Here is a 14,263-nt window from a genome sequence, read left to right as displayed (position 1 = left end):
GGCATTTGTCGATTACATCACAGGAAGTGCGATATTGATGTAAAGAGAGTTAATGGTGGACAAAATAAAATCACTGATTCTAAGGAGCGACTTTGAGGAATATAAAAATAGCAAATTGATTCAAAAGTTAACGTATCTGATATACGTTTCATTTTCATTGTATTGTACTATTGTATTTTTAAAAATAATTTCAAGCATGTTTAATTCAGATAACACAGCTGTTTGAAACAAAATAAACATTACGAGAAGAGATATCCATTTCATAAACGACACTGAGACAGAATATGCATGTGTGACGTATCTGATAGACATCTCTCGTGGTTTTCTTTAATATCACTTTAACACAGCATCATCAACTCAAACAACCTTTAACATTGTAATATGAAACAATTAGTGTTGTCATCTAAGTGAGTGAGTGAGTTTAGTTTTAGAGCCGCTTTTAGCAATATTCCAGCAATATCACGGCGGGGGACACCAGAAAGTGGGCTTCACACATTGTACCCATAAGGGGAATCGAACCCGCGTCGTCGGCGTGACGAGCGAACGCTTTAACCACTAGGCTACCCCACCGATTCGTTGTCATCTAAACACCTCCGCCACTGAGACAGAAGATGCATGTTTGATGTATCTGATGGACACATCTCACTGTTGGATATCACTTTAAAGCAACAAAGTCAACTTGAAGATTCATTGTCGGACAGTACCTTAACACAATATTATCTCTAACAACCATTAACATTGTAATGTGACTGGAAAATATAGCCATATTTAACTCTTAGAACTAAAACAGAAAGCAAAGAGATCACCATTAAACACGTTAACATCAGATACGTGGAACTAGAGTTGTGACGATATATCGTAGTATCGATCATCGTAATACTTTATGGGACAATATTTTTTTTCATATCGTGAAATGTATCGCTGACCTTAAAATGGCTAATTTTCACTGGAAATTGATGGTTATTTCAAAATTTACACTGTTACTTGACTGTTACTTTCTGTATCGTCACACTTCTACGTGGAACAGAATTTCTCCAAATTGTCCAAAGCTGCATTAATCACCGTTTAATATATGGAGAGATGATCACAACATAGCCACAATAACAGTCAGCGATAAATGAAAATGTTTTATAAACACGATCTAAGAAACACTTGAATAATATAAAGTTACATCAAATATGTTAACATGCAGTAAGATACGTCAACATGCAGTAACATACGTTAACATGGAGATAGATACGTCAACATGCAGTAACATACGTTAACATGCAGTAAGGTACGTTTACATGCAGTAAGATACGTTAACATGCAGTAAGGTACGTTTACATGCAGTAAGATACGTTAACATGCAGTAAGATACGTCAACATGCAGTAACATATGCTAACATGGAGATAGATACGTCAACATGCAGTAAGATACGTTAACATGCAGTAAGGTACGTTTACATGCAGTAAGATACGTTAACATGCAGTAAGATACGTTAACATGCAGTGAGATAAATTAAGCATTGTTTGTCACTGAGAGGATTTAGTCTAAGGCTTTCTAAGGCACATTCAATGAAAATACGATGATAAATGTATATAAACAGAATTATCTAGCTGGTCCTATAAGAGTGTGTTCCCTAGAATACTCACTAGAGAACACTAGTTTTAGACACACAAAGGCGCCAAGTTCCAGCTATGTGCCCAAACCGGAAATACACGTAAATACATGAATACACGAATGATTCTGAGTGGACACAAGGTTACCATGTGTATGTCGATGTAATCCGAATGAAAACTATGACCACTAACGTATCTGATGACCACTAACGTATCTGATGACTACTAACGTATCTGATGACAACTAACGTATCTGATGACTACTAACGTATCTGATGACTGCTAAGGTATCTGATGACCACTAACGTATCTGATGACTGCTAAGGTATCTGATGACTACTAACGTATCTGATGACTGCTAAGGTATCTGATGACAACTAACGTATCTGATGACTGCTAAGGTATCTGATGACTACTAACGTATCTGATGACTGCTAAGGTATCTGATGACCACTAACGTATCTGATGACTACTAACGTATCTGATGACTACTAACGTATCTGATGACTGCTAAGGTATCTGATGACCACTAACGTATCTGATGACTACTAACGTATCTGATGACCACTAACGTATCTGATGACCACTAACGTATCTGATGACTACTAACGTATCTGATGACCACTAACGTAAACACCAGGTCACGTATTATGTACTGGGGGTGATTAAGGCAAGTATAAATTTTCTTTATATGCATTTACTGCTGTGCTCCACGAGACCTTGACCCCTATGACTATTGCAATGGTTGGTGTGTAATTAGCTAGGTTAAGTTATCTGCCTACAATTGACTGGCACATGTCCTTAATCGTTTGCGTTTGCAATTACCACGACAAAGTGAAAGTAGCAAACTGGAAACAGATTTCAGTTGTTTGGCTGTCATGACTCGCCCGATCACCTGGTACACTTATAATGTTAGAGGGAATAGTTTCAATATGTCTCCAAAACTGCTTAACGTATCTGAAGTTAATTTGTTGGCAATATATTTCGTCTATATTGACAACAAATATTGTTTACAATTCAACTGACTTTGTTATGTGTTGACAGACGTATACATATGCTACACATGAAGAATGTTTTTGCTCTGTACCTTGCGTAGAGCAGTGTTTTACATGTGAATTAGAGCTGGGAAGCCAGAAAATATAACAATTGATTGAGTATTGTAAGGTCTGACAACTGTCAGAATGTTGTGCTTATTTGTGATAAAGGTAATGTTGTTTCATCTCAAACCAAACTCAAGTGTAGTGCAACAGTGCAATCGCAACGTCGGCATCGTCATTGGAAGGACAAGACCTAAACTCCCACCGAGTGATTAATAGTTCGCATATATGACGCCCATTTCCAGGCATATTGCCTGTTCACGGCGCTACGTATATTACAATCCCCGGTCATATAAACCTATCGTACCATCAGATACTTTTTTCAACTCCCAGGGTACTATGCGGCCATGCTCCTTGTTAGGCGCAATGACCCAAACACTCACATTGACAGCACATCCTCACTGGTACCCATTGTATAGCTGGGTGAAGTGAGACAATGTGAATCTAAGTAACTTGTTCCTATATGCTTCGGAAATATGCCCACTTCAGGACCAGAACCTATGTGCTTCCACTGGGGATCCAACCCAGGCCTTCAGTGTAATAGGCACACGCCTTACCACTGAACCAAAAGGTGTCTTGCACGTTTCAGATACTGTTTCAGATTGTGGGGACTGAAGTTTCAGGTGTTGTGTGGATAGATGGATGGATGGATGGGTATACGAGTGTCACTTGTCGTCTTGTGCTTAGCCTCCTCTGATCCAATACCATACTATTCAGAACCATCAAGGGGGGCGGCCTTCCGAGAGAACTGGAAGAAACAGAAATAAGAAATTGTTCAGATACGGTGTACACAAAATGAGACACTGTCAAGAGATCAGTAAATATAACGAATGAAGGAGTTTGCCACCTTATTGTTTCCAATTTTAGTCAGAAGTTTGATTGTTTACGATGACACAGAGAGGGACCCGAGAACGACGCTTATATCTCACCGAAAACCATAATAGTAATTTTAAAGCGTTTGAAGCACGGGTATTGGATAGAAAACATATTTGGAGTTATCTCCCTTCCATCGTTTGCATTCGCATAACATTGGTAATTTCCGTACATCTGTAGCATGTTATATTTGGGATTACACTTCAAGTAAGGTTAGTGGAAAAAATCCCTGAAAAATTGGTACAGAAATAGTTTTGTGCTCATATAATTTACAATAGTTCTGTAAATAATATGTGGGAAGTCCTCCTTTGAATGTTGATGCTATGTGGCTTTTGAGGGCAAAAAATATGTAAAATGGTATCTTTGAAATTTCTTTATCTGAAAATAAGACTAGACAATGGGATAAAATCTTGCAAAACGCAAGTGTACAACATAATTTAGTATAAAATAAACGTTAAAATGGAAAAAAATATCATGACATCTTGTTTGAACTGGGATTTAGGACAGTCCAGGGCGCTGGAAACGAGTAAATGAAAGTTATTTCCCCTTTGTTTCCAATCGATTGAAGTAGTAGAATAGAAAGGAAAGGTTCTATCTTTTATAAAACTCTGACTACATTAGGCTATTGGTAGTCTAATATACTATCCAAAAAACAGAAACGCATAGACGAGAAATCTATTGCAAAAATGTTGTATTTTCAAACATGTATAACCCGTCCACAAATAGACTTTAGTGTATGAAATTTTACACCAGTTTAGAAGGTAATGTCAATACTTTTAGATAACGACGACGTAAGAGCGCGACTGTGACGACATAGCACGACCCCGACGTCGGTTCGTACAGTTTGACAGGATATCCTCTGAAGTCAAGCCACCCTACTTTTAATGATAAACATAACAATCTTTTTCTTGAAATTTGAAAAATCAAGAGGCGCCATGTAGTGAATGAGTTTATTTTTACGTAACACTCAGCAATATTCCAGCTATATAGCGGCGGTCTTCAAATAATTACGTCTAGACCAGATAATCCAGTGATCAACAACAAGAGCCTCGATATACGCAATTAGGATACAATGAAACGTGTTAACCAAGTCAGTGAACCTGACCACCCGATACCGTTTGTCGCCTCTTCGACATGGATGGGTTATTGAAGATCAGTTCAAACCTGGATGTTCAAGGATGACAGCCTACAAAGGTTTAGAAAATATAACCAGTATTGTCCTGTTTACTACCAGTATTTTCTTTTTAATATTGTTGGTATTTTTGACGGATACTTTAAGAATTTTAAATGCTTTAATAAAAACTGTTGTGATTATGGTTAAATGCATTGTCAAGGGCATTACGTCGCACATTCATTCTACTGGTCGGGCCTACGTAGCACGTGCGAGAGCACCACTCGCTAAAATCACGTTTCCAAGTGCCACAAGTCACGTGACCTATTGATACACCTGCAATTGATCTCACGGTAGCAGAGTAGCATGTCATCTCAGAAAAACGCCGTTTTATGGTTAATTATTCGTTAATTTGCAATGCCACAACTGTCAAACATTCAGCGTGAACGTGTCATTGCCATGCTGAAAATGGAACGTCCGTCACTGATGTGGCGAGAGTTATGGGATGCAGTCGACAGACCATCCATAATCTCCAGATACGTGCCCATCAAACTGGCACCACGGCTGACCGCCCCTGTCATGATCGACCCCGTGTGAAGTCACACGCAGAAGATCGACAGAATGTCTTACGTCATTTGCGTAATCGGTTTGTCACTGCCACATCCACTGGGAATGTATTGTTTGGAGATCGAGTGACTGCCCAAACCATTCGAAATCGCTTGCGCTCTGCTCTTCTTCATGCACGGCGACCATATGGTGGACCAAGTCTAGTCCGTTTCCATCGACGCCAACGTCTTCTCTGCGCACGACGGCACCAGAGATGGACCCAGCGAGATTGGAATAGGGTTGTATTTGGTGATGAATCAAGGTTCACATTAACCTTTGCTGATGGAAAGGTTAGAGTTTGGAGAAGACTAGGGGAACGCAATGCCCAGTGTTGCGTACAGGAAGTGGATCGATTTGGGGGAGGTTGCGTTATAGTGTGGGGTGCTCGATCCCGACTCATTGTCATCCAGGGAAACCTTAATGCGGTAGCATACAGGGATCAGGTGCTCGTAGTCCAGGTCTGACTTTCCAACAGGATAGCGCCAGACCTCATACGGCCAGTTTAACAACGAATTTTCCCAGGAACGCAGGCATCAATATCATGGATTGGCCCTCAAGATCTCCCGACCTCAACCCCATAGAGCATGTGTAGGATGTGTTAGGCGGCTCCGTCAAGTAAGGAACCCTTCACAGAACCTGCAGGAGCTTGGTGCCATATGGCGGGCATTCCCCAAGCTGTGTTCAGATGCGTCATCCAAACCAAGAGGAGACGTTGTATCGCAGTTGTGAACGCCCATGGAGGACACACCCGATATTGACATGATTTCATTAAGTTGTGACTCACAGTTTTTGATCATGGACATTGTAGTCGCATTTCCGGGGCAACCGATTCCATGACAAACATGATCTGTATGCTGTAGTATCTTAAATGACAAGAGAATTCAATATAATCGTTTGTTTCAAACCCATATTTTGCATTATCTATCTTCCTATCAGTAATAAACAAATACTCGCGTATGCATTCAAATCATTACACTCAAGTCAGAGGTAAAAAAGGACTATTTGGCAAAAATATGTACCTAACGTTAAATCATAACTAGCGTCGGTTTGATGTTTGTAATAACCTGTTCTCTCCCTTTTCACATAATAGCAAGGGTGGAGAACAAGTGGTCTAACTCGGCAACAATGTACCCCTTTGATATAAGGACAAGAGAGGGGAAGAAGTGACCTAGCGACGTCAGTTCTGTCCTTGGCGTTAAGGGTACATCAATCTGAGAACATGGATTAACGCATACCAATTACGATTTTGCCAGTCAGGGGACCGTTTGCCAAGGATGACGAGGTGGTTATGCTCTAAAACGGATTGATTCATATATCCTGGGTTCATATATCACGGACACGCTGAATGAAATTGCTTGATACATTGATCAATTTATGTAGAATGTAAAATGAATCACCAGATTGTATCATTCTCAGTACAGCGTTATGTCACCTTAATATCTATGATTAACCTGAATCTCAGACTATCTTGATATCAGATAAATCAGATCGAAGATGGTGAAAATAGGAGAAACTGAAGTTGTGTTTATTTTACAATTCAAAATAGAAAACATGTTCTGTGACGTCTTTTATCTATGACTTTATTCAGGCCATATGACTTTTCCAGCCCATGCATTAGTAGTTCCTTGTTCACTGAAAATATCCATTTTTTAATTTTTTAACCCACAAAATTTGACTAGGCACTATTTACATATGTTGTATTAAGAATATGCATCCTAACATAACTGTATTTATTAAAACCCTGAAAGAAATATGTTTCGTCGAAAACCATATATGCAAAAAGTAGTAATACAACAGAACACTTCAATCAGAAATGGGACCTTCTCTTCCCAGTACTGTGATGAATCCATATTTAAACGATGTCATATTTCTCTTTGATTGACCCATATGGCTATTATCATAACACTGATAATATCTGTACATTATCTGTCTATGTTTTGAATGTACGACATTGTCAGCATGAGAACCAATTTAAAAAAATAGAAAAAGAAAGCCCTTAACTCGATGCCGACTTCCACATACCAAATGAATTTCCACAGTTACGTTCGGCATTCCCTGCGGGTAACATAGAAAATAATAGAGGAGCATTCAGCCAATCAGAAAACAACATTCATGTGTGACGTTGTTAAAGATGTTTGTTTATGTCAATGTTTATTTTTTGAGATGTTTGTATGGGGCAATTTCATAAAATGAAAAAATGTACATTTTTAAAGATTTTGATGTGAGCAAAAGCGTGACCCACCACAATTTTTGAGTTGTGCATTCTAATTTACTCCCTTCATATGTGGTGAAAAAATTGGGATGGGTCACGCTTTTGCTCACACTTTTCTATCACTCTGAAAATCAGAAAATGTAGGTTTCTTGAAGATAGTGTAAAATATGTTAACTTTGAGGTCTTCAAAGAGGAAAACTAACAACACTAAAAACATAAAATGCAATTGGAGGTAACTTCAACAATTAATTTAGCTCCTTTTATGCTAAAATTATCGTGTTGTAAAATTGTGATAATCATGACATGTTGTGGGCCAAAAAGGGCCTCTATCATACCTTGTCCTTTTACAAAAGAGCATTGGTGAGAGAAAACAAATAATAACTATGTAGAAATGTGTTAATCGCTTGTCTGTCACTTACCGGTCTGTTACTGATGACGTTCTGAATGACGTCATCGTTTGTGCTGAAGGTGCCGTCATCGTCTGTACCGTTTGCTGTTGCCGTGTCGTCATGGTTCACAGAATAGGTGCTGGTAAAGGCATGATTAACTCTTCCAATATTCCCTTTTACCTTGATTGTTCCATCCATCTGTATCGGGGTAGATTTAGGATCCTCAAAATTTTCTTGGAACCCACCCTCATCATGCTTGGTACCGTTGCTTTTTTCAGATCTTTTTTTTTCTCGATGGTCAGAGGCCACAGATAAAGATTCCGATCTTTGGTGTTGAAAGATGAATCGGTAGGGGACCCGACGGTAGGAAGGGAAGGCCAACAGAAACAGGGGCAGCTTGAAGACAAGGTACACATAGTTCAGGAAGGCCAGGCTGGTTCCAGAAATGAAGAGAACAACGGCATTGTCACTTTCAAAATAACCTTTGAAGAGATCAAAAATGAAGAGAGGTACAAATGTTACCATGTAGGTGATACAAACGAGAAGAATGCCTTTTGCTTGACGGACATACCGCATGGTAGCGGAGGCTGATGTGATAGCAGTGTTCTCTTCCTTGCGCATAAACAGACATATCCTTGTGTAGGCGATAATGACCATGACAAGAGGCAGAATGACATTCATGGTCATAGTAATGCCAGCAAACCAAATATTATGTTTAGTAACATTCAGCTGAACCATGATAGAATCACGTTCCAGGACGAAGAAGTTGTCTGCTGCAGATGCCAGATTCCAGGTGCCAATGGCCACGAGCCAGGATACTGCAATGAACATAGTGATATGCTTGTGTTCCAGGTAGATCTTGTAGGAAACAGGATTGCAGATGGCAATATGAAGGGCAAAGAGTGTCATGGCCAGTGACAGTCCAGACTCACAATACAGGATACCCATGACAACCCTCTGAACAAGGAGGGTCGTCTGCAGAATATCTCTGTGTGGATTGGTGTACATGACCCCATACAAAATAAGCCAGGACAGTCCAACTCCTGCGTCAGCCACGGCCTGGTTCATGAGTAGGCGCCCCGAAGCTTCCATCTTTGTCGAAGCCTTGTAGATCAGCAACATCAAGACAGCGTTACCAGTTAGGTTCAGAATATCGAAGCTGGTGAAAGTGATTTCTGTTATCTGCAGAATTCTGTCAAACAGATGGTCAGTTTGGTTAGCGTCATGGACGTCGCATCCAGTCGACATGTTGCATTCCATGTCTGTTTCTTGAGGAGGTAAGAAGTCAGATACATTGAAGCTCGGGGTCGATGTGTTGTCCATATTGGTGTGCTGTCGTCTGTCCAGTGAAGTGGCGGTACCGCGAACTGTACATATTAGCAGGTAGAACTGACCAATGGCAGGCCATGTTTTGATATAACCTATAACTGCCCAACGACAGGCTCGAGGAAAGTAACAGGGGCGTGAAGAGGCGTTACCTTAACTTGAAGATAGTCGTAGATGAAACTAACCAATGGCAGGTCCTGTTTTGTTGGAATCCATAACTGCCCAGTGATAGGCCTGAGCAGTGTCACCACGGGCGTCCTCCGAGTAAGTGGCACTGAAACATTGTAATATTCTTAACGAACATAACACGCATAACACAGTAATATATTTCAGCAAACATCTGTTCGATAATTGGATATGTTGAACATTTATTCATTTTTTCCTCTTTTAACTTCGAAGCATGTATTTCTAATGGAATTGATTCACAACATTTAATATAAAACATCTAAAGTGGTGTCAGGAGGTGGTCGACTGGTGAGGTGTGGTTGTGTCAGGAGCTGGTGTTGTGGTGTGGGTTTTTGTGGGCTGGTAGTATCAGGAGGTGGTGGTCTGGTGTGGTGTGGTAGTGTCAGGAGATGGTGGTCTGGTGCAGGGTGGTAATGTCAGGAGGTTGTGGTTTAGTGTGGAGTGGTAGTATCAGGAGGCAGTGGTCTGGTGTGGTGTGGTGGTGTCACGAGGTGGTGGTCTGGTCTGGTGCTTGGTGGTAGTGTCAGGAGGTGGTGGGCTGGTGTGGGGTGGTTGTGTCAGGAGGTGGTAGGTGGGTGTGGTGTGGTACTGTCAGGAGGTGGTGTTCTAGTGTGGGGTAGTGTCAGGAGGTGGTGGTCTGGTGTTTTAGTGTCAGGAGGTAGTGGTCTGGTGTGGTGTGGTGGTGTCAGGAGGTGGTGGTATGTTGTGGTGGTGTCAGGAGGTGCTGGATGGTGTGATTTTCTCAGGACCTGTTGCTCTGGTGTGGTGGTGTCAGGGCATGGTTGTCTGTTGTGGTGGTGTCAGGAGGTAGTGGTCTGGTGTGGTGTGGTGGTGTGAGGAGGTAGTGGTCTGGTGAGGTTTGGTGGTGTCAGGAGGTAGTTGTCTGGTGTGGTGAGGTGGTGTCAGCAGGTAGTGGGTTGGTGTGGTGTGGTAGTGTCAGGATGTGGTGGTGTGGTGTGGTGATGTCCGGAGGTAGTGGTCTGGTTTGGTTTGTGGTGTCAGGAGGTTGTGGGTTGGTATGGTTTGGTGGAGTCAGGAGGTAGTCGTTTGGTGTTTTGTGGTGGTGTGAGGAGGTAGCGGGCTGATGCGGTGTTGTAGTGTCAGGAGGTGGTGGACTGGTGTGGTGTGGTTGTGTCAGGAGCTGGTGGTGGGTTTGGGGCAGTGTGGTAATGCCAGGAGGTGGTGGTCTGGTATAGTATGGTAGGGTCAGGAGGAGGTGGACTGGTGTGGTGTGGTGTGGTGTGGTAGTGTCAGAAGGTAGTGCTCTGGTGTTGTGTGGGGGTGTCAGGAGGTGGTTGGTTGGTGTGGTGTGGTGGTGTCAGGAGGTAGTGGTCTGGTGTTGTGTGTTGGTGTCAGGAGGTAGTGGTCTGGTGAGGTGTGGTGGTGTCAGGAGGTGGTGGCCTGATGTGGTGTGATGGTTTTAGAAGGTGGTGGTCTGTTGTGGTGGTGTCAGGAGGTGGTTGGTTGGTGTATTGTGATAGTGTCAGGAGGTGGTGGTCTGGTGTGATGTGGTGGTGTCAGGAGGTGGTTGGTTGGTGTGGTGAGGTGGTGTTAGGATGTGGTGGTGTTGTGTGGTGGTGTCCGGAGGTAGTGGTCTGGTTTGGTTTGGTGGTGTCAGGAGGTTGTGGGTTGGTATGGTTTTGTGGAGTCAGGAGGTAGTCGTTTGGTGTTTTGTGGTGGTGTGAGGAGGTAGCGGGCTGATGCGGTGTTGTAGTGTCAGGAGGTGGTGGACTGGTGTGGTGTGGTTGTTTCAGGAGCTGGTGATGGGTTTGGGGCGGTGTGGTAATGCCAGGAGGTAGTGGTCTGGTATAGTATGGTAGGGTCAGGAGGAGGTGGACTGGTGTGGTGTGGTGTGGTAGTGTCAGAAGGTAGTGCTCTGGTGTTGTGTGGGGGAGTCAGCAGGTGGTCGACTGGTGTGGTGTGGTGGTGTCAGGAGGTAGTGGTCTGGTGTGGTGTGGTGGTGTCAGGAGGTGGTGGTCTGATGTGGTGTTGTGTGGTGGTTTCAGGAGGTGGTGGACTAGCGTGGTGTGGTTGTGTCCGGTGGTAGTGGTCTACTTTGGTGTGGTGGTGTCAGGAGGTAGTGGGTTGGTATGGTTTGGTGGTGTTAGGAAGAGGTGGTTTGGTGTGGTGTGGTAGTGTCAGGAGGTGGTGGTCTGGTGTGGTGTGGAGGTGTCAGGAGGTAGTGGGTTGGTGTGTTGTGGTGGTGTCAGGAGGTGGTGATCTGATGCGGTGTGTTAGTTTCAGGAGTTGGTGGGTTGGTGTGGTGTGGTAGTGTCAGGGGGTGGTTCACTGGTGTGCAGTGGAGTAGTACTGTCAGGAGGTGGTAGGTAGTGTCGTTAACTGGGTCCTTGGTGTGGTTTTGTCGGGGTGTGAACGTGCAGCAACAGTTACAGCAAATCTATTTGTTGTTCCTGTTCTATTTGTGTTTGGCTGTGTTTTTAGTTTTCTCTTACTTTGATAGTGATATATCAAGGAAAGGGTATTTGCATCAAGTCCTAATTATCGTGTAAGAGGGATAGATGGATGGATGGGTGATGGATGCCCTCCCTTTGCATAATTATAATATCAAAATTTGTATAGCACTTACATCCGGCTCAGCTGACCAAACGTGCTGTATTTTTCCCCTCGATCACTGGATGTCAATCTTGACGGCATGTCGTATCATCAGTCTCAGCTCCCTGGGGACCATTTAACTCTTGCAGCCACTAGGCGCACCAAGTTCATGTGGCTTTCCCATCCTTAAGAGGTACCCATTCACAGTTGGATGGACTGGAACACATAGTCACAGTACTTTATCATACTTTATGTCCACATAAATATATTACAAACAAAAAATATGGGAACACCCTAAAACTTATAAGGAAATATAAACTTAATCTTGGTGAGATCATATATACTCTACAGTAAATATAACTTAATGGGCACTTTAAACAACATTTCAGAACTTGCAGTGAAGCAACTGATTAAACATTCGTCGAGTTTGAGTGAAATGAAACATTGTAAAATACATCACCTCACCACGATTAAGTTCACGTATGTCTTGAAAATTTTAGAGTTTTCTCATACTTTTTGTTTGTAGTATATATTTGTTCTGATATCAAAAGTTCATGGTCAATACAAATAATACAGTGATGAGATTCTGCTTTCTCCTTCTGCTTAGTATATGGTCCTGCGTGTATATACTGTGTCTGTAATAATGGTCATTGTTGTGTATGTGACAATAGGTATTAATAGGTGGTAGAGTGTGATAGCATGTAATAGTATGAATTATAGTGTGATAATGTGCATTAGTATGTATTCCACCCAGCGCTTGATACATGTTTCTTGTATCTCGTGCGTTGATTAACACGTACTTCCTAAAATTACGAGGTACTCCCCACATTAATTCCCCGTTAATTATGGCTACATATCATACATATCATATAACATGGGTTGTCTTAAGAAATAGCCGTTCTTATTTCAAACAATCGGATTTCATTAGATTTGATTGTGAGGTATCTCGGCTGGGGAATGACAGTTTGAGAATGAAATTCTAGACAGCGGCAGCTGACAAGATAATTTGAATCGTAGTGACGTAATATTTACAAAATCATTTACCCAAACATAGAAAGCTGATTTGGGCAAGATTTATTAGCCTGCTGGTGAGAATTACTCTTGCAAATACTTAACTTTTGTCATATAGAGAAATAGTGAGAGAGTGACTGATATTGACAGGTCGGTGTGAGGCCCCTTATATACACCCCATCTGGGCAGGAGAGAAACACATGTGGTAAAAGCTATAGTAACCTTCGAAGGAATCGCTCTAGGTTCGAATCCCCATGGGTCGAATGTGTGAAGCTCATTTCTGGTGTGTGGAGTTTTTCTTGTCAAACAGTGGGTTTTGTCTTTACCTAGCATTACGAAGTGTGGTTGTTTTCTTGACAACCTTCAGAGGAGGTGTGTGTGTGCGCGCGTGCGTGCGTGTGTGTGTTTATAATCAATAACCCATCCCGAATGTATAGGGTTCAAACCCCCTGTGCAAGTATGATTTAGAATCGCATCACTGGGCGAAGGCCCGGGTTCGACACCCCAAAGGGGTACAGTGTTCGAAGCCCATTTCTTGTGTCCGCCGTTGTGATATTGCTGGAATATTGCTAAAAGTGACATAAATATAAACTCACACACTCGCACTCACTTGACCAGGGATGCTTGGCGACCGGGTTAATATACGGATGGAACTTGGTGTGTGGGAAGTATGACAATGACCAAAACTGGAATACCTTCTTTCGAAACAAAAATACGGTGTTTCTGCGTTTTTATGCATACGAAATGTAATGCATGAGATCCTTAACAGACTGAAAAGTGATTCATATCGTCAATACTCAGAAACGAAGTCATTCGTCTCTTGGGTCTGTCTTTGAATCAAAGATCAATTCCCTCTCGAACGTCTTGAATAAGCGATCAGCCCACATTCCTTCTGGTGTGTCACGTGATGAGAGGTGGACTTGTCACAAGATTGTATGTGATACTGTCACGTGATGGAAGGTGCGGCTGTTACATATTTGTTTAAGAATAGGACAGTCAGTATCGGCTAATTCATCATAATGAGGTGTTGCCTTAGCAAGTTCAAGATGTTGTTTAGGTATATACTTCAAAAATCTGAAATATAGGAATATGTTTCATGGAGTTTAAAATCCGCTTTTTATATTAGAAAAGGCTTTTCATCACCAGTTTCTGTTATAATATCTCGCAAAGATTTCATTCCTTTTTTATACCATACAACAAACAGACCTATATCAGTATATGGTGTACAATTCAAGATTGGTAGACATAAAAAGTCTCTAATGCATTCAGTCTGTGTTTTATTAATAGATGTGAGATG

General features: G+C 42.0%; 1 protein-coding gene across 1 annotated transcript; it reads right to left on the bottom strand.

Annotated features, from left to right (window-relative positions):
• Positions 1-3,408: 3,408 nt before the first annotated feature.
• LOC137255533 (uncharacterized) lies at positions 3,409-9,213 on the bottom strand. Its single transcript, XM_067792963.1, has 2 exons — positions 7,921-9,213; positions 3,409-3,447 (listed from the first exon to the last, which is right to left on the bottom strand). The coding sequence occupies exons 1-2, from the start codon at positions 9,211-9,213 to the stop codon at positions 3,409-3,411; spliced, it is 1,332 nt and encodes a 443-aa protein (XP_067649064.1).
• Between the last annotated feature and the right edge of the window lie 5,050 nt (positions 9,214-14,263).

This window comes from Haliotis asinina, chromosome 11 (assembly GCF_037392515.1).
Source record: "Haliotis asinina isolate JCU_RB_2024 chromosome 11, JCU_Hal_asi_v2, whole genome shotgun sequence".
Taxonomy (NCBI): Eukaryota; Metazoa; Mollusca; class Gastropoda; order Lepetellida; family Haliotidae; genus Haliotis; species Haliotis asinina.
Note: the sequence above shows the minus strand (reverse complement) of the source record. Positions and strands in the feature narration are given on the sequence as shown.

What these genes read in the sequence shown, in the direction of transcription:
- LOC137255533 (XM_067792963.1), bottom strand. Translation starts at nt 9,213, where the DNA reads ATGGACAACACATCGACCCCGAGCTTCAATGTATCTGACTTCTTACCT. An exon ending in ACGTCATCAGTAACAGACCG is followed by an intron (nt 3,448 to 7,920) that starts GTAAGTGACAGA and finishes TGTTTCTTCCAG; the next exon opens with TTCTCTCGGAAGGCCGCCCC.